Source organism: Berghia stephanieae, chromosome 8 (genome assembly GCF_034508935.2).
Source record: "Berghia stephanieae isolate SIO BIC M18660-M18661 chromosome 8, UCSD_Bste_1.3, whole genome shotgun sequence".
Taxonomy (NCBI): Eukaryota; Metazoa; Mollusca; class Gastropoda; order Nudibranchia; family Aeolidiidae; genus Berghia; species Berghia stephanieae.
In genome coordinates this window covers 21,305,228-21,325,683 of record NC_088367.1, presented here as the reverse complement: position 1 = coordinate 21,325,683, position 20,456 = coordinate 21,305,228, and the positions used below count along the sequence as shown (strand labels likewise).

At 33.9% G+C, this 20,456-nt stretch overlaps 1 protein-coding gene across 6 annotated transcripts in view; it reads right to left on the bottom strand.

The window, feature by feature from the left end:
- LOC144978351 (tetratricopeptide repeat protein 17-like) overlaps positions 1 to 20,456 on the bottom strand; it is a 75,829-nt gene that overhangs the window by 2,359 nt on the left and 53,014 nt on the right. For all 6 annotated transcript variants that reach the window (XM_078924273.1, XM_078924274.1, XM_078924270.1 and 3 more), the window contains 6 exons: positions 6,143 to 6,776; positions 5,229 to 5,349; positions 3,184 to 3,343; positions 2,778 to 2,852; positions 1,506 to 1,625; positions 856 to 999 (listed from right to left, as the gene is read on the bottom strand). In XM_078924273.1, the coding sequence (XP_078780399.1) occupies positions 856 to 999; positions 1,506 to 1,625; positions 2,778 to 2,852; positions 3,184 to 3,343; positions 5,229 to 5,349; positions 6,143 to 6,776 (1,254 nt within the window). The remainder of the gene's footprint in view (positions 1 to 855; positions 1,000 to 1,505; positions 1,626 to 2,777; positions 2,853 to 3,183; positions 3,344 to 5,228; positions 5,350 to 6,142; positions 6,777 to 20,456) is intronic.

The window sequence follows — 20,456 nt, the reverse complement described above, 5'->3', positions numbered from 1 at the left end:
ATCTATGCCAACGGGGACACACTCAAAGTTAAAAATTCAGGAACAGATACCAATGTAAGTGTAAGACCAAAATCTGTATAGGTGTGTATAACAGTGCAGACAAAACAGGAAGAAAAGCACAAGAAAGAAAAAAAAATCACCCAATAATAAATCTGATTTTTTTTTGTGGATGATTTTTTAAATACGTTTTTCTTTCTGCTTTGTCTGGCACTGTTTCATAAACACCTTTTCAGATTTTTATGGGACCTTCTCAAACGATTACAAAATGCCAACAAGCCATAATACACAAACCAGTTAAATGAATCAAGTTGGTTTTCACTCCATCAAGCAAAACAATTGGCCCAAAAGTGGTCAAACATCTTTCAGAGAAATAAATATATTTAAAACTTGTTTCTCGCACAAAAAATCTTCGTTCTGTTAGAAGATATCTGGATTGCTATATTTCTTGGAACATTTGCTAATGTGTGTGTGTATGAGTGTGTGTGTGTTAGAGAGAGAGAGAGAGAGAGAGAGAGAGAGAGAGAGAGAGAGAGAGAGAGAGAGAGAGAGAGAGAGAGAGAGAGAGAGAGAGAGAGAGAGAGAGAGAGAGAGAGAGAGGGGGAGAACTGCTATGACATTTTTTTAATGAAACTTTTTCACTCCTATGACTATGAAGTAGCATTCCTTTGAGTGATAAGAGTCGCCTGGCTTTCTGTCAGGGCAGTGCTCTGTGAACACACAAACACACTACTCTCTCTCTCTCTCTCTCTCTCTCTCTCTCTCTCTCTCTCTCTCTCTCTCTCTCTCTCTCTCTCTCTCTCTCTCTCTCTCAAACACACATAAATACACACTGTAAAAAATGTTAAAATCCCATACCTTAACAGCATAAAGTGCAGCCATAGTGAAGTGTGACATATTGATAGTATCCGAGATATGCAAGGCAGCATTGGTGGCAACAATAGCATCATTCGTGTAGCTGGTGTATTGTAGCACATTGGCCATGGCAATCAGGGGGATATCCTGATTAAATAATAATAATAATAATAATAATAATAATAATAATAATAATAATAATAATAATACAAATAACGATAATAATAATAATAATAATAATAATACAAATAACGATAATAATAATAATAATAATAATAATAATAATAATAATAATAATAATAATAATAACAATAATAATAATAATAATAATTATTATTATTATTATTATTATTATTATTATTATTATTATAATAACAATAATATAATAATAATAATAATAATAATAATAATAATAATAATAATAATAATAATAATAATAATAATAATAATAATAATGTCATTTATTTATATACCGCCTGTCCCATACAATATAGCTGTAGGCACTATTAATACATTATTAGTGTATCGTTAGTACTCAGGTCTTCATTTACTATCCAATAAATGAAAAATAAATGGCAGAGGGAAAGAAGTAGGAATAATAATATGAAAACAAAACAACATTAACAACACAAACAAATAAAACAAAAACTTACCCTGTATTGATATGGGGCATAGGTAATGGCCACACGAAGACAGTCCAAAGAATGGCGAGGATTTCCTTCAACCCGCCAGTATAAGGCTGAAAAATGGTAAGCAAGCCAAGAACTGGAATTCTGCAAAAATAAAAATGGAATCAGAAAATTTAAAAGAAAAAAAAAAGAAGGAAAAAAAAATTTGAGAGGTGGGAATCACAATATCGGTAGGTGAATGAACGAATGGATGGGTGATTGGGTGCACAGCTACACATCAAAGGTGTTGGAAGGTTCTACTTCTCATTTTTCATGTAAAAATAAAATAATCCTTTTTGACTCTCTAAATAATCAATATTCTTCGTATTTTAATAGAGCTGTTAAAAGCTGTGCCAACAAACTCTCAGAAACAAAAACATTTATTAAAGAGACGGAACAGGAGAAATTAGTCAGTGATAAGGAAATAGAGAAAGTGGGTACAGGAAAAATATAAAAGAACAGGCCCACCAAAAAAAAAAAAAAAGCATAACCACATATCTCAATATCTTTATATATACATATCTGGTATATCTCTTCAACAAATCTAAAGATTGAGCAAAAATTTAAGAGAGGAAACTATTGTCTTATTCAATGTTCTAGAACAATTTCAAAATCAAATTTCAACTTCAACATGATAAATAATAATGGAATTATTTCTTTATTCTGGTGTGGTCTAACTGCAATCTGTATTCTAAACCTTTTATTTGAATTATCGCCCTTAATCAGAGCTTAAATCAAATTAAACAAATAAAATAAATTTTTTAAACCTATGAATCCCATGGTGAAATTTGTTTTAGCGTCTATCTAAAAAGAATAAAGAAATTGATAATACAAATGACAGTCACAGTGCAGCCCAACAGCAGTGACAAATTGGGGCTAAATGCCTTGCTATAGATTTTTTAAAAATGAGATGCCAACAATGGGACTCAAACCCTGGACCTCTGGGCGTAAGAACAATGCCCTATCCATTTGGCCATCTGAGAGGCCTTACTGGAATCTGCATTCTATAAGTTTGGTATGTGAAAATGTTGTTTGGTAGCGTGTTCAGGTTGCATTCAGACCGGTTCAATGCTAGAAAACAGAAAAGTCTGAACTTTTTCAAACACTGGTTAGTTGGAATGTCCGATGATTTATAGGTCTGAGCATTTAGTTTGTTAATAAAGATATTAAATTTATGTATTTACTGCAAACTTGTTTGATGACCATGAAAAAATGTAATAAAAAAAAAAGTTGGTAAGAAATATAATTGGGACTAACCGTTGCCATTGCATCAACCAAAATAGCCTTGATCTGGCAGATAGACAACGTTGTGCCAGATAGGTCCATGAGAACCTATAATTAAAAAGAATATCTCAATGTCAAGAATTAAATAAATACCTATTAATAGTAATAACAACAAGAACAACAATAATAATAATAATAATAATAATAATAATAATAATAATAATAATAATAATAATAATAATAATAATAATAATAATAATAATAATAATAATAATAATAATAATAATAATAATAATAATAATAATAATAATAATAATATAATGAGAATAATAATAATAATAATAATAATAATAATAATAATAATAATAATAATAATAATAATAATAATAATAATAATAATAATAATAATAATAATAACAAAAACAAAAACAACGCTCACCTCCTGTAGGTTGTGTTCTGGTTGGTGTTTGGATCCAGCCCTGTGCATGACCCCGGGTAGATGGTCCATAGACATAATAGGGGAGGCCAGACCTTCAGGACAGATAGGATCCACCTCCACAGAGGGACATCTCTCCGATAAGTCCATCCAATCATTGAGACTGGTCAAGGTCAAGGTCAAAGGAGTGGGAGAGGGGGGGGGGGTACAAGGTGGATTGGGTTAGATCGATAGAAGATTAATGTCATTATCAAGTGAATACATTATAAAATAGAGAAATAAGAATATATCATCAAAAGAAAATGAGCAGGAGCTTTGATGAATTGGATCAGTACTTTAAAGATGCATGGACCCAATATTTGTAGTGTTACACATACAGTAGCAATTACTTATCACCCTTTGGATAAGATGCTGGCCTATTATAAAGCACATTTACGTCTATTACAAAATATTTTCTGCCAGATCTAACAGACAAAGCTATCCAATTACTGCTATGCGAACAGGGCGCTTAGAAAAATAATAAAATCGATTGTATTGGATTCCTTTGCCTGTGAGATTATAAGTTATCTTGATTGGCCTTGGTTAGATCTCATACAGTTGGCGAACGTGGATGAAATAAGATGTTTCTATTATGGTTTAACAAAAATAAATAATAAAAAATGTGCCACAATCACAGCTTGATAAAAAAAACAGAACCCATCCACATTAATATTAGTGTTTGAAGTAAAATGGTACTAGTACTCACTATACTATACTACTATCTATAGTAAGTATGAGTAGTTAGTAGTAGTAGTAGATAGTATATAGTAGTAGTAGTACTAGTAGTAGTAGTAGTAGTAGTAGTAGTAGTAGTAGTAGTACTAGTAGTAGTAGTAGTAGTAGTAGTTAGTAGTAGTAGTAGTAGTTAGTAGTAGTAGTAGTAGTAGTAGTAGTAGTAGTAGTAGTAGTGTAGTATAGTAGTAGTAGTAGGTGTAGTAGTAGTAGTAGTAGTATGTAGTAGTAAGGTGGTAGTAGTAGTAGTAGTAGTAGTAGTAGTAGTAGTAGTAGAAAGTAGTAGTAGTAGTAGTAGTGTAGTAGTAGGAGTAGTAGTAGTAGTGGTAGTAGTAGTAGTAGTAGTAGTAGTAGTAGTAGTAGTAGTAGTAGTAGTAGTAGAAGTAAAACAATGTGTATATTTTAATTGGACACTATAAACTAAGCAGACTTTTTATTTACTTATTGTAACACGGACAGTTATCAATTGGGTGACACTCTATCTCTTTACAAACAGACGGACTCAGTCAAAGCAAGTTTTTGCTGTCAAAGTTTATTAAGATGGTAATAATAGTGATATAGATACAAAATATTTTTTTAAAGTGTGCTTTCTCAGTCAAAGCAAGTTTTTGCTGTCAAAGTTTATTAAGATGGTAATAATAGTGATATAGATACAAAATATTTTTTTAAAGTGTGCTTTTTTGGAAGTGATAGCTCAATTGGTAGAGCACACACCGGACAAGCAAAGTCGAGATTTTTTCCCCTGATCCATCTGCCTACTCAGCAGTGATTGGATGGATGGTTCTGTTAGATATGAAAAAATATAATGATAAGTAATGAAATGTAAGCTTCAATTAAACGAAGACAGATATTGTGGATGTGTCGGATTTCCCCTTTATCAACAAAACACGATGAATGAAGTTGATAAAGGGGAAACCCGGAACATCCACAGTATCTGACTTCATTTAACTGGAGCTTACATTTCAATACTTATCGTTATTTTTTCCTTCGAGCTTCAAGCAGCAACATTTTCATTATTCTGTTAGATCTGGCAAAAAAAGTACATTATGATAGACTAGAATCCTATCCAAAGGGTAGAAGATAAAAACTGTCCTTTATTGTCATAGAAATCCAGCTCCATGAATCACACTGCCCTGGAGGATACTTTTCTTGAAAATTTCAATTTGTATTGTAGTCTTTAAGAGAATAAATTGTAAATTGAATATTAAATTTCATTGGATTAAGTTATGATGGTTGTCTGATTTCAACTCGTTCTGTCATGTTACTAATTTACTAACTTGATGCCTTTGTGATCCAAGAGAATCCATGTGCTTGCAAATCCTTCCGGCGTGAAACTACAGGACTTCTCACATTGTGCTACTTTGGGTATCTCTCTCAATCTCAAGTGAACGTTGGTGTCTAATGAAAGAAATTCATATTAACAAATAAAAAGAGAGTGATAGGAAATGATACACATACAGGCAGAAAGTATGGGAAGAATCATTTCATGTCTTGTCCCAATTACTGCACTTTGTACAACATGATCCAATTTGATCCAATTGATTAAATGAAATGGAATGCATGAAACAATTTGATGACCCTTAAAGGCTGCTATGTGGTCCTGGATTTGAATCCTGCTCTGAGCGGCGCATAGTAAAGCATATGGAAAAGGCTCTTTATTCACATTCTTTCACTGTACTCAGATGTAAAATGATTACCTGGTCATTAACAGCATTGTCTGTCCCCCCAAAAATTGTAATATTGCCTAACAGTAACAGGCGTCATGTCCCGTCCTACATGTTAAGTGTTGCTGTTGGCTAGGGACCCCTTGTAAAGTCCTTTGAGCAAGTTTAGTGGATATATTGCTATATAAAAGCTCAATTAAACAATTTTCTTTAAAAAGAAAAACCTTTTCATCACAGCAGAAATTTGAAATTGGGCCGAAAGTAGTGCCCAGCCTACAATAAGGCACACAATTGCTCCATCAATAGGAAGGGAAAGTTTTATCCTTGTTATTTATTCAATATTGGTCTGTATATTGAAATCAATGTAAGAACCCTGTCTGCATAAATGATGAGCATGTATTTTTCCGGAAGAATGGAGTCTACTCTATACGATGACAGATACACTATCAATCAAATATTCACTCTGCAGGGTTCATTAAGATTCAGAGTATTTAGTATATCCAAAATAGTCAATAAATAAAACTTACTTGGTAATTGGTCATCGGGGATCTGTTTGGGATCAAACTTGATTGGTTGAGCCTGGATCACAGGTTGGGGATAGGAAGATAATGGCTCTACTTTCATTTCAACAGTCTTTGCTTTCCCTTTCTTTTCACTCCTGGGAATCATTTTTGCGTCTCTTTGACCATCAACCTTTGTTTCATCCCTCTGTCTCATTTCCTGTTTATCTTCTTTTCCAAGTTCGACTTTTTCATTTTTTATCTTATTGTCAGTATTGGCTTGGGCCTTTACTTCGCCATTTTTAATCACATCACATTTATCACTGCGACAACTATCATCTATCTCAGTCTTGCCATTATTCAATTTTGCTTGACTGAAATGCCTCTCATATTCTTTCTCTTCTTCCATTGTCAACCAGTGCAAGTGAAGTTCTTCATCAGCATCTTCATCTTCAAAAATTTCCTCCACATCGTATTCCACCTCTCCTTCCATATTTTCTTCATTGTTGTCCTGTCTCTTCACAGTGAGGGTGTATGATGATTTCATGATTTCATCACCTTCAGAATCATGTTGAGAGGATTGGGGTTTGGATCCTTTGCCTTTATTAGTGTTACCAGCAATTTCCTTCATCTTCAAGACATCTTTTTCTAAATCTGCAATCTGAGGAATGACAAGATGAGATGATTGATTAATCTTTTAAAAAGTCAAATATCTATCAGAACAAAAATGACGTAATTAAATGTTGGGTCTCAAATTTAAAGTTTGTCTATTGCAAAGTCCTAATATAACCCTGTCTCCCAAGTAATGAAAACTCATACAAAAACCAAATTTTATAGCAATTAACTGTAAATGTTTTTCTCTACTTCTTATAACAAGAAATTAAATGAGGAGAAAAGTGCCAGAAAACAATAGAGAATAAAAACTTTGTGGCGATGACGATTCGAACCCATGACCCAGTGGTGGATGGCGTCGATTGTAGAGCATCCCTCACATGGCCAGACGGAGTTGCTGTAACAGTTGGGTAGTGGGTTCAAATCCTCATCGCCGCAAATTTTTATTCTCTATTGCCTTTTAGCACTGTGGTTAATCATGGGGTACTCAACAACATCATAGGAATATAACTTCGACTATCCACTCTAAACTATAACAAAATTTTACTGATGAAATATCATTTTGCTATTCAGTAATGAAATTAATACTATTTAATTTTTATCATCTTTTTTCTTTTTTATAATCTTGAAGACTAGCTTTGATTTGCAATGACTAGACATTAAAAAATAGGACGTCATACAGAATATTAAGTTTATTAAGTGTCTTATTAATGTCTTGAATTAAAGAAATAGAAACTCCTGAGTATTTATTGGGGAAATAAGAAGAAATAGACAATGAAATAACCAATGCATTGAAAGACCCCTATCACAATTTTTTTTTTAAAACAGACCCCCATAACTCAAGAAAAGTTACTTGCAGTGTCTCAGTGTTCTAGTAGAAAATGATTGTGTGTTATCCCTTACGTTATGGGGATTTTTATTTTTTTAAATTGAATAGGAGTCCTGCAATTCATTAAAATATTTAAAATCCAAGTCTTGAAATCTGAGAAGATCTGGTAAATTCATGGGACAAATATAGACAGCATAACCATATAGAGATTAAGGATAAGTAAGCGATAATGCATCAACAGTTGCTGAGTTAAAAGGGCCTGCATCACATGTGACGACAAGAAAGCTGCTTTTAACTATAAAACTTATAAGGACATATTTTGGCATGCCTCAATATTAATGGAAAAATATTGATATCTCAGAATGCAGAATTATTTTTTGGGAGTGGTCTCACATAAGACACACTAGCTAAAAGGTATGAGGCTAATGCTTATCATAATATAGAACATCTCGTTAAGATCATTGACTGCCACAAAAGGAGGCATGATAGCAATAATATGTGCTTGCAGGGAACAGGGCTGATGCAAACATTTGCATATCAAGCCCTTGCAAATAAAAAAAAAGTACAGTGTTATTAATTAGGGATAATACAGTATAATCTTTAGACGTAATCTTTAAGGAGTCCAGTCATAACTGCCAAACAAACTTTTAAGCTTTTAACTGGAGGCTAAAGTATTAATGCAATTGAAAATTTTAACATGCGAAACAACAAGTAACAAATGGAAATAATCTAACACCAAACCAAGGGAAGAATAAGAATTTTAAAAATATGTTAAAAATAAAGAAAGGGATATAAAAAAAAAAAAATTGAAACTGCTGTCAAAAGCCATCACCATTATTTTAGTGACTGACAATAAAAGAGGGTAGGGCATTGATGAGTAAAAAAAAGAACACCTCTCTCTCTCTCTTTGTTTGTTTATGTGCGTCTGGCAGTCTATCTCGCTTTCTATTTATTCATATTATCATAAGACAAACGAAAAAGATGAATACAAAAAGAACAAAGCAAGGTATTTGAGAATTTACCACATGTTCATTGGATCCCAAAGACAGCACGAAAGATGGCAAATATGTAGACTGACCAGTGATAAAGTGACAAGAGGTAAATCCTCCATATCAACTGCTCTCTCTCTCTCTCTCTCTCTCTCTCTCTCTCTCTCTCTCTCTCTCTCTCTCTCTCTCTCTCTCTCTTTTTCTCTCTCTTTATAAATATCCATCTATTTATCTATCTACGGAGAGGTCATTAGTATAACAAGATGCTTGTAAATGAACAGTGATAAAATTATTATATCAACATGCTGTATATTCAATTAAAAGGAGAGGGCAGGGGGGTAAACGTCTCTTTTAAAAATGCAATGTAACAGAGAACATATAATTGAAAGGATTTTGTAATGACAAAAAAAAACCAAAATCCTCTATTCTACACAAGAACATTACAATATCCATCATAATTTAGTTTGCACCATACTGCCAGGTAAATGTCAGGATAAATTTTGGTACAAAACTGTTCACATTATTTCATGCACATTCACAAGCAGTGCCTTAACAGAGTTGTAGACATACACGGTATATGTATATTAATAATAATAATAACAATAATAATAATAATAATAATGATAATAATAATATTAATAATAATAATAATAATAATAATAATAATAATAATAATAATAATAATAATAATAATAATAATAATAATAATAATAATAATAATAATAATAATAATAATAACGGAATCATCATTATTATTAGCAATCAAAATTTTAAAAAAAATAATAATAATTTGAAACAAGAAAGAATTTTGAATTTCATATAAGAAAATTAAAATCTGAGATGTGCCATTAGGTACTCGAAAAAAAATTGAAAACTTAAGGTAAACCGGTGGTGGGTGATGCTAAAATATCCCAAAACAATAACAATAACAAAATAGGTATGAAAATAAAATGAGCAACAATAAAGACGATGGGAATGAAGATGAAGACAACAAAACGATGTTGATACCAATGATGAAAAAGCTGATCACAACACCAGTTACAATGGCATTACAACATGAAATCTAGCCATGGACCCTTCAATGTTTAATTTATAAAATATATTTGCTTTTCAATGATTTTGAATAAAGCAAAGTAAAAGATAAGTGCATCGGTTTGTGAATACTATTGACTGTTGAAAGAATGTTATGACTATGTGATTACATTTCTTAGTGAAAAGGAAGAATTACATTTAAATTGACATAAATGATCCCTATATATTTGAGGCACAGGGCAATCATATTTCTATTTGATTCATAGAGAATATGTAAGAAAAAAAAATTTCAATTGGTGTCCACGAAATAATGATACTCATACCACGTGAAAACTACATAAACATACTATCAAAATTTCAAATATGGCTTGTTTTTGAGATATCCCTAAACCAGAAAGTAATTATACAGCACTAAATATTCTGAATTATGACCATTTTCATTCCTTAAATATCCTTTTAAAACAGGGGATCGTTATAAATATTGGGTGACAAAATAAGGTCTGCCTGTTAAATCAATTACTTCATAAATGTATTATATAGTTATAGTCTTTGAAATAAATTTAAACAAGTCACAAAACATTTCTGTAGAACAATGATCTAAAAAAGCTTCAGAGTGATTAACGGAAAAAATAGAATTTGAAGAATCCCTTTTTTTTAAAAGCAAAGGCATGCTGTCTTGTTTTTCTGTTAATATCAAAATTAAAGCATGTGTCTTTAATGTAAAAACTAGATTTCAGCATGGATGATTACGTCCAGTATGAAATTTTAATTTTGACTTTAATTAAATGATTTGTTTATTTGATTTTTACAGGCAGACCAAACTTCTCTCTCATCCTGTACAAGAAAAGAGCTTGCTCTTATACAATAACCATTTATGATTTAAATCTGCGAGCTTAAATTATTGGCTTTCTGAATCCTAAATACGGCTCACTAATTTCTTACATAGATGATATAGATTTACACGCCACTGTGAAGAATTATAGTGCATTTCCATAGGTCATTGTATAAAGACATTGTGATAAATGATCACAAACCTGAGACTGATTCGACTGAGAGGCATATATTGAAAATGTTTATAATCTACATACAACAAATTTGTATATAAGACGATTTTTTTCCCCATTATGAATCTAATTCTGCGGTAGAATCTCAGTTCCCAACCACAAACCTTTTAAGAGTGCAAAATTTAACTATGAACTCTGTATATATTCATTACAGAAAAACGCAAGAAAACTGTCGTGCTAACAAAAGCAAATTAGAAGAAATTCAATGTGAAATCTAAGACACAAACCTAGTGACTGAATAAAATAGTAAGAAATTGCGGATGCAAAAGGAATAAAATGCATGCTTTGAATGAACCAAAAGTTCTCTATAAACTCACGTTTCCCAGTGGGCCTCATATCACAAAGATGATTAGATGGCTCCATTTTTCTCCTTCTTGTTGGCTCATTGACGATGACATTGTTGCAATGGAAAAAACTCTTACTCTAATACAAAATATTATGCATTTCAACAGTGGGCTGCATTTTGTGACCAGACTTTTAAATTTGGGCAGTCCTCGAAGTTTAAAGTGTTTGCAGTATTTGAATTTGAGCAGCAGCAAAGATGACGAGATACTTACTATGATTTTAGATATTAGAAGTTTATTTGTGCTACCTAGTATCTAACAAAAGATAAGACAAAAGGGATTAGTTTAAGCATTATAACATAAAAATATATGGAGAGATTCTTTACAATGTAAAAAAAAAAAGGAACACGTATTAGAGTAAAACAGCATCTGATTGTTTCCCTTTTGATGAAGATTTGCAGTCTTGGCCGAGGTACACAACCAAGTTGTCTAATTCCATGACTTAGGCAGAAGCCAAATGGCAAGAACAAATATAATGGTACAATTGACTCCGCTTAATCGCACACCATCGGGAGATCGAGTTAGTGTGTTGATTAAGTGGCATGAGTGATTAATCGGAGAGGCTAAAAATAGCATCTAAGCACCAACTTTCATGTGCAATTCATGTAGGACCTTCTGCTCTGAGTTTTCTATGGGTATGGGACCATCATGCTCAAGACATGGCCTCATTAGAGGTTTGTTTCTGGTTGTTTGTTTTCTTTTTCCTTCCTTCTTTCATTTCGACAGCAAAATTATTGTTTGTCAGAATTGTCATCGCAAAGCGTTGATTGCTCTCCATTCTCTGCAAGCTGTTTATAAAACCTTGTCTTCAATCTTGCCAATCTTGGTAGATCATCTGTCAATTATTCTTCTTGGATGAAGCGGCCTAGTTTGTCCATTATGTCAAGTTTTTCAGTGTTTGTCAGGGGTGGTGTCTCGCATTCCGATGACTCATCCTCATTTTCAATATCCAGGTGTTGTCTTTTGGGTGGCTGAATGGAGTCCAGCAGCTCGATGTCAGTTCACCGCTGATGGGTATATTGTTGTTGTCCAATTAAGATGGAATCAAAGTGTAGCGATTAAGCGGAGCGGTTATATAGAAATAATTCCGTTTTTCAAGAATGTGTAGCGTATAAACGGAATGTGCAATTAATTGTATTAACTGTATAAAGAAGACAGCAAGAATGACCTCCCTTGATCAACATGGGAGGTTGAGAGGCTCGAGCAAAATTAAAACAATGAAGAATCCAGAAGTGGAGAAATTTTCTGGAATAAGTAGATTACAGATATCTTGCACGTTACTATTTATTTTCAATGTTGTAGGGCGCTAGTAATACAATAAAGTCGTTTCAGTGCCAGTGAAAAAGAAGACGATGGGATACATTCACTTGTTAAAAGATTTTAGATATTGAGTTTACCCAAAAGGCGATAAAGAAAAGGTTAGACAATAATAATAATAATAATAATAATAATAATAATAATAATAATAATAATAATAATAATAATAATAATAATAATAATAATAATAAATAATAATAATAATAATAATAATAATGTACTTTATTCATCCAAAAGGAAATTGGGAAACAAGGGGTTGGTTCAGAGAATAAAAGTTGATCAAAAGAGTAGTCTCTTTGTGTGTCTAAGACTAAGAGCTCCACCAAGACACAGGCATAAGATCCATTCTAAGACAAGGACACTCAAGTGCAAACAAAATAGAAAACACATAACTAGAAATTATAACAATGAATAATGAAGAGATTTAAATTTTTAAAAAAATAATTTCCCGAAATAAACCCTCACAAAATTCTTTTTTTAATAAATAAATAAAAATGATACATTTGACTGCTTTCCAGTTGGCTAAAAAACCGAGCCAGGGTGTAACCAAGTAATCTTTCTTAGATAAACACAATTAAATTCAATTCATGAAGTTGCAGCTTCGTTTAGCAAAGCTAATTGCAAATGTTGGGAGGTTGGTGGTGATGGCGTGTTCATGTCTTTTTCTTTAAAAAAAAAAGACACATAGTGAGGCATTGGTATGGTGGACCTGTTTCATCTCAATAGGTTTGCAAAACTCCTTTTTGTTTTTTTAATGATCCAGTGTTCTCAACATGTAAAGTCACAAGAAAGGGCAAAATAATTTTTTTAATAGGGGGTTGAAGAGACTCCTCAGTATGAGTAAGTAAGAATATTATTCCTCCCAGAGTTGATCTCCGCAGACAAAACATGTTGGATAATTTCGCACTGTATCAAACATCAAAAGAAAAGGGATGCATCATGAATTCTTCAATTTCTTTAATATTCAAATTGGTTTCAACTCAAAAAATCAATTGACACACCATCTTGACAACAGTTTTAAATAATAATGAAGACAATCACACAAAACATACGATCTCTTATTTAAATGTGGGAGAAACAAACTTAATGCAGAGAGTCCCATCAGTTTTCCATCTCCCAAACACACCAGACACTAAATAACACTAATAATTATTATAAATGCTGTCGTCTTTTACAAAGATCCTGATTTTATCTATATCCCACAAATTCCAGGATATAACAAATCATTCCCAGTTTAGGACTAGATAAGATAAACTTGATGTAACTTTATTAATCCAAAAAAGGAAATCCATTTGGGGACAGGGACATTGTATCCTTATCCTTGGGCATGAGAGGGAAGCCACTCCGATTCCATACCAGTAGGAGTAAGAGGAGAGAGTCTATGTGGTTCAGGATTTGACATATTTCACTCGCTGCTTTCACATTCATTTTCCACATGATAATAGTATATTTTAAGCCAATTTTAACCCCAAACTCTTATAAATGGTAGATTTGCAAAAATAAATCAGGCTACAAATACGGCACAACAGCATTATAATTCACTCATACTTATCAGCTCCCAAGCTTCAGAATCTTTGCTACAGACTACAGTATTTATGATAACAATTGTAATTACTTCATTCAAATAAAGCTTTTATGACGACGAAAGAAAGCTGACCATAAGACCAAATTGTATAGAGAATCCCAACATAAATATCAACATAATACATGGTAAGCATCTGTGGCCCATAGTTTCAAACTGGTCTATGTGAGGTCGAACTAGATGCCGAAATTGGAATCTGTTGTCCAACATGTAATACTTGGATTCAATTCACATGCATTATAAGAGAGAATAAATAAAGTTTCTCAAACTGGAAAAAACAACAACCCCCACCCCCCTCCCCAAAAAAACAAACAAACAATAACTGTAACCTAGCTTTTGTTATCATTTTAACTTTGACTTTATTTTCTGGCACATGATTCACCCTGACATAATATCAGATAGACGCAGCATTTCATATTGATGGCTTTGACTAAAAATCGTATTACTCTGGGAAACTGATATATGCAGGAGATTTTTTTTTAAAAACTGTCTCAATATAACTGTCCAATGGACAACAACAATTTTCATCACATGTCAAAAGAAAGCAATTTCATTTGATAGTTTTACCCAATATTTATAGACATGAAAGTTGAAGAGTCATCTTGGCTAAAAATAGAAATCTTATTTATGCTTAGAGTTGAATGGTTTGTTACCGAGGCTATCTGCATATGATTCACATATGTTGAATGGTTTGCTACCGAGGCTATCTGCATATGATTCACATATGTAACCCTGACAATATCAATTTCCATCGTGATAGGTGAGGATTGGATGAATAATTCATCTGATCGATACACTTTTAATATTGCACACACTTCATCTCCTTTACCTATTAGAGCCAAAAATAATAATTCATTCTGATTTTAAAAAACTGCTTTAGCTATGCAGTGATGTTTCGTTTTTAGAGGGTATTTCTATGACTGTTGATACGGAAAAAGGAAAAAAAAATATATATATATGTTTGTTTGCACACTATGAAATCCATCATTATTGAAACTACACAAATTTCAATCCAAATGATGATAGAGGTTGAAGCCATTCCTTTTCATTGTTTATTTGGCACATTAAATGACAACATTTTGATTTGAAAAAACAAATGCATCAGAAAAAAAAACAACTCCAAAAACAAAACAAAAAACAAAAAAATCCAACCAATCCAGCCTTGCTAAAAAAACAAATCTAATGAGCTAAAAATGAGTATCTCGAACGCCTTCCACCATTATTCCTTTTTCTTTTCTGGACATGAACGCGATGACGAGTTGCAACGAGCCAGCCACATACAACGAGCCAGTCACATATTACACGTGACCCATCACATCAAATTGATAATTTGTTGGGATGGACCTCATACTTAAAATCAAATTTTGAGGGGGGGAGAAAGGAAGAGTGCCGCTAGCTCAGTTCTCGCTTCACATGCAAAGGGACCAAGATTGATCCCAGAATTTTGTCTGATCCCCTCCGCTCCCTTGTCCATCCAGCAGTGTGATTGGGTAGTTGGGTCAATTAGATCCAGTGGAAAGTACTTTTGTGATAGACTGGTGTCCTATCCAAAGGGTAGAAAGCAATTTCTATTGTCCATTTAACGCTACAGAAACGGGGATAAACTCTGGCACCATGGGCCTATTGGCTCTAAAAGACTACTTCTTTTTTTTTTTTTGTTTAAAATAACAAATGCAGTTAAAATAAATGCATTCACAGAGGAGACGAATTTTTGTTCCTTAAATTTCAAAACAGTTTAACTTTCATCATTCTGATCATTTTGACTCTAAACTCTTATTTTCTTCATTTGGTTAATTTAAAAAATAGTCCTTCAGAGTTATTAGCCCATGGAGCCTGAGTTCATCCCAGTTTCTATAGCTTGAAACAGACAATAGCAATTGCTTGCTACCCTTTGGATAGGACGCTAGTTCTATCACAAAGTACTTTCCACCAGATCTTAAACAGACCCAGTGACCCAATCACTGCTGGGTGGACAGGAGGGTCAGAAAAATAATCTCGACTTCACCCGGGATTGATCTAGATCCCTTTGATTGTGAAGTGTGCTCTTCCAAGCTGAGCTATTGGGACACCGCCCCCCCCCCCCCCCCCCCCCACTCCCCCACCATCTGGTTAATCCACACATAGTACAAGATTGATGAGATGGATCACATGCTTTGAACCTCAATTCTTATTTAAAATAATATGTGGTATCATCCTGGCTGGCAAGTCTGTTTAATAGTGAGATCAAATCTAGGACTTCCTATTTGATACCAAAAATAATTCTATTATTCTTGTGACTGATCATGAACCGAATTTAATAAATAAATATGTAAACAAACAAATAAAGCATCATGAATTCCAATCTTGGTTCAATGGTAATCAGTCATAATTTGATTATAACATATTCATTTTAATATGATATGAGATAGAGAGAGAGAGAGAGAGAGAGAGAGAGAGAGAGAGAGAGAGAGAGAGAGAGAGGGGGGGGGGGGGGGGAGGGAGGGGAGATATAGAGAGGGATGGGAACACTTTCTTGCTCTCCTTTATGAGCACTATGTTAAGAGAAACATAGATAGATGCATAGAGAGAGATATATATATAGATAGATGGATAGATAGATAGATAGATAGAGAGAGAGAGAGAGAGAGAGAGAGAGAGAGAGAGAGAGAGAGAGAGAGAGAGAGAGAGGGAGGGAGGAAGAGATAGAGAGATGGGAACACTTTCTTGTTCTCCTTCATGAGCATTATTAAAAAAAAAAAAAAAAAAAAACAATAAAAGCAAAAACATACATTACTGGATCTGAGTCTTAACAAGGAAAATTAAGTTTTAAAAAGTTACTTTCAATTCATAGCATAAATCACGTCATTTATCAAGAATCACAGTTATATGTTCATTAAACGCCACTAGCGCCCCACATCGCCCGCTACTATATTTACCACAATCGCCCGCTATAAAATGTGTACTGAACCCCTTCAAAAATATCAAATCAATTAAATATCGCCGCCATATCGATATTAGCCGATTACAGTAATAGAAAGTAGAGAGAAAGACGATTATTTTGCTACTTTCGGTTTGAAAATCGATACATTAGTAAAGGCTGGGCGATTTTTTGAAAACGAAAGTACTTTTTGAGTGAATATTGTCAACAATGGCTTTCAACTTTCTTCGAAATTTGATAAACGATCCTGTTTCAGAGGATGAATTGGAGAGTTGTGTTGATGGTGAAGTAGACTGTGGTGAGGAAAGTGATGTTGATGTTGACTATGAAGAAAATGAAAGTGAAAATGAGTCAGAAAACGAAATTGACGACGATGAGGCGCCGGGCGATGGTAGAGACAATAGGTTTGTTTGGACTGAAGAACTGAGTGATGTTGAAACTGACATCTTTACTCATCGCAAGGGGCCAGTGTTAGTTGATTGTGATCTTACTTATGAAAGCAGACCCATTGAGTTTCTTGAACTTTTCCTGCCTACATGCTTTTATGAGCTCTGTGCTGATCAATCAAACCTGTATGCACATCAAAAAAATGCACCTCAATCTTTTCGACCAATTGAATCAAAAGACATTCGTTCATTTCTTTATGTCAATATGATGTTTGGAATTCACAAAATGCCATACTACAGAAACTATTGGTCATCTGACCCATTGCTTCGTGTGTCAGCTGTTGCTGATGCAATGCCAAGAAGAAAATATGAAGAAATTTGTAGGTATCTTCACCTCGTTGACAGCACAACTGCTACCCCCCGTGGGCAACCTGGATATGATCCCCTTCATAAGATTCGACCCATGAAAACTTGGTTCTCACAGCTTCTAAAAACTACTATTACCCAGGTGCAGCATTAGCATTTGATGAAGCTATGATCCCATTTACTGGCCGGATCTTTTTCAAACAGTACATAAAAGGAAAACCAAACCCCTGGGGCATCAAGGCATGGTGTTGCGCTGACCCTTCAAATGGCTATCTGTGTGACTTTTCTTTTTACACTGGGAAGGATACTAATAATGTGATGAATAAAGGCCTAGGACATCACGTTGTCTGGTCTTTGGGTGAAAGATTTCTGGATAGATTTCATACTTTCTATTATGATAATTTCTTTTCATCTTTGGAACTTGCCCATGACCTTTTAGAACGAAACACCTATTCATGCGGCACCATTCGTACCAATAGAAAGTTCTGGCCTGTGGATCTAAAGAAAGTTAGCCTTGCCACTGGTGAAATAAAGTTTAGACAGTGTGGAAACCTTCTTGCATGTGTATGGAAAGACAAGAGACAAATAGCCATCCTATCCACAAACTGTTCTCACGGATTTGAAACTTTGGAAAGGCGCACCAAAGCTGGGGTCGTTGCTAAAGAGATTCCCTCTACTGTTGCCAATTATAATGCAAATATGGGGGGTGTTGACCTTAATGACCAGTTAAGGTCATATTACAATATCGGGAGGAAAAGCCACAAGTGGTGGAGGTGCTGTTATTGGTATTTAGTTGAAGTGGCTGTCCTAAACGCTTATATTTTGTATAAGGAGATGCCCCGTCCGGACGGCATCAAACCAATATCACACTTTAATTTTCACTTGGAAGTAGCTAGATCTTTACTTTCTCCTGATCCGATAAGAAAAAGATCAGGAAAGGAACAATCAACTATTCAAGGAATGGCCTGTCACGACCCTGGTAAACACAAGCGTGTGCGCCTTCCAGGACGTAAAAAGCAGTGTTTTGTGTGTCGGGAAGAGAATATTCGCACGGAGTCTGGGAGACGCCCAGAGACAGTGTTTGGATGTTTAACGTGCTCTACACACCTGTGCAATGAACAGTGCTTTGTAAAATTTCATGATAAAATCTTCAAATAGACCAAAAAGCACCAAAACTTTAAAAAAAACAATGTAAAATTTCAAAATTTCAATTTAAATATTTTTTTTCATACATTTTTCTTTTATTTATCAATACATATGATATATGAATGGAAAGAACAATATTTCAGCTTTATTTCTGTTTTTATTTAATTAAGATATCTTAATTAGTGATAAAGATATGATTTTTTATCTGAGCTGGGGTACGTTTGTTGTGAGAGTTATCTCCCTTGCGTGTGGAAAATGTGGATGTCAATGGCGCGGCCCATGTGACGTTTTAGGGTTAAGAGCCCAGAAAACCCAAGAGCGTCATACAGATGCACATAATTTTTTATTTATTTATGAATAAATGTATGCCTCTAGTATCGAGAGAGAGAGAGAGAGAGAGAGAGAGAGAGAGAGAGAGAGAGAGAGAGAGAGAGAGAGAGAGAGAGAGAGAGAGAGAGAGAGAGAGAGAGAGAGAGAGAGAAAGAGAGAGAGAGAGAGAGAGAGAGAGAGAGAGAGAGAGGAGAGAGAGAGAGAGAGGAGAGAGAGAGTGAGAGAGAGAGGGGGGTGGGGTTGAAGGGGGATAATACCCTTTCCTTTGAGCAATATTGATAACCTTAATCCATAATCTATCTTTTCTATCTTCTGCCCAAACATTGTTGTTGAACAAAGCAACTGATTCGCTCGATGGACCAAGGCACTGTTTAATTTATGGAGGGCAAATACTTTGCATTACTTTGAGAACAAAAATTGACAACCCCTCCGCTCTCACCTGCTCCCTCCCCCCCCCCCCCCCCCCCCCCCCCCGTACGATCTGATCACAGTCACCTCCGCAAATTCCTGTCAAATTAATTGCCCCCCCCCCCCCCCCCCAAAAAAAAAAAAAAAAAAAAAAAGTTGAACCAAATTAACCCTCTCCTTACCAACACAAGTAAAATCGTCACATTCGTTACGACGCAACCGACATTTTTATCATTCTGATTTCTTTTGTACATCACATAATTTTAAGAAAATTTGGTTAATTATGGCTATAATAACTTGACACTGTGATGTAGAGCACATTTTGCTGAACAATAAATACCATATATAGAATGTACTTGTTGATTTTCTATTTCATTATGAAAAATCCATTTTTGTGTTGGGCGGGTGTGAATATTTGGGGAAAATTCTGAAAATGGGAACACTTTGTTTCCTTTGAGCAATATTGGTAACCTGTATCCATTATCTATCTTTTATCCGTACAATGTTGAACAAAGCAACTGATTCACTCCATGGACCAAGGCACTCTTAATTGATTTATGGAGGGCAAATACTTTGCATTACTTTGAGAACAAGAATCAGTACCCCCCCCCCCCTCTTCTCTCTCTCTCTCTCTCTCTCTCTCTCTCTCTCTCTCTCTCTCTCTCTCTCTCTCTCTCTCTCTCTCTCTCTCCTGTTCCCTCCACCTCGAACAATCACGGTCACCTCCAAAAATTCTTGTAAAATTAATTGTCCCGCCCCACACACACATCAATTGCTTCAAGATGTACATACAAGTTTTAAAACAACTGAGTTTTTGAAATAGCTTGAATGCTTCCAAAAAAGTAAATAAATAAATAAATAAAATAAATAAATAAATAAATAATATATATATATATATATATATATATATATATATATATATATATATATATATATATATATATATATATATATATATATATATATATATATATATATATATATATATATATATGTAATAACAAATAAATTATAAAAAT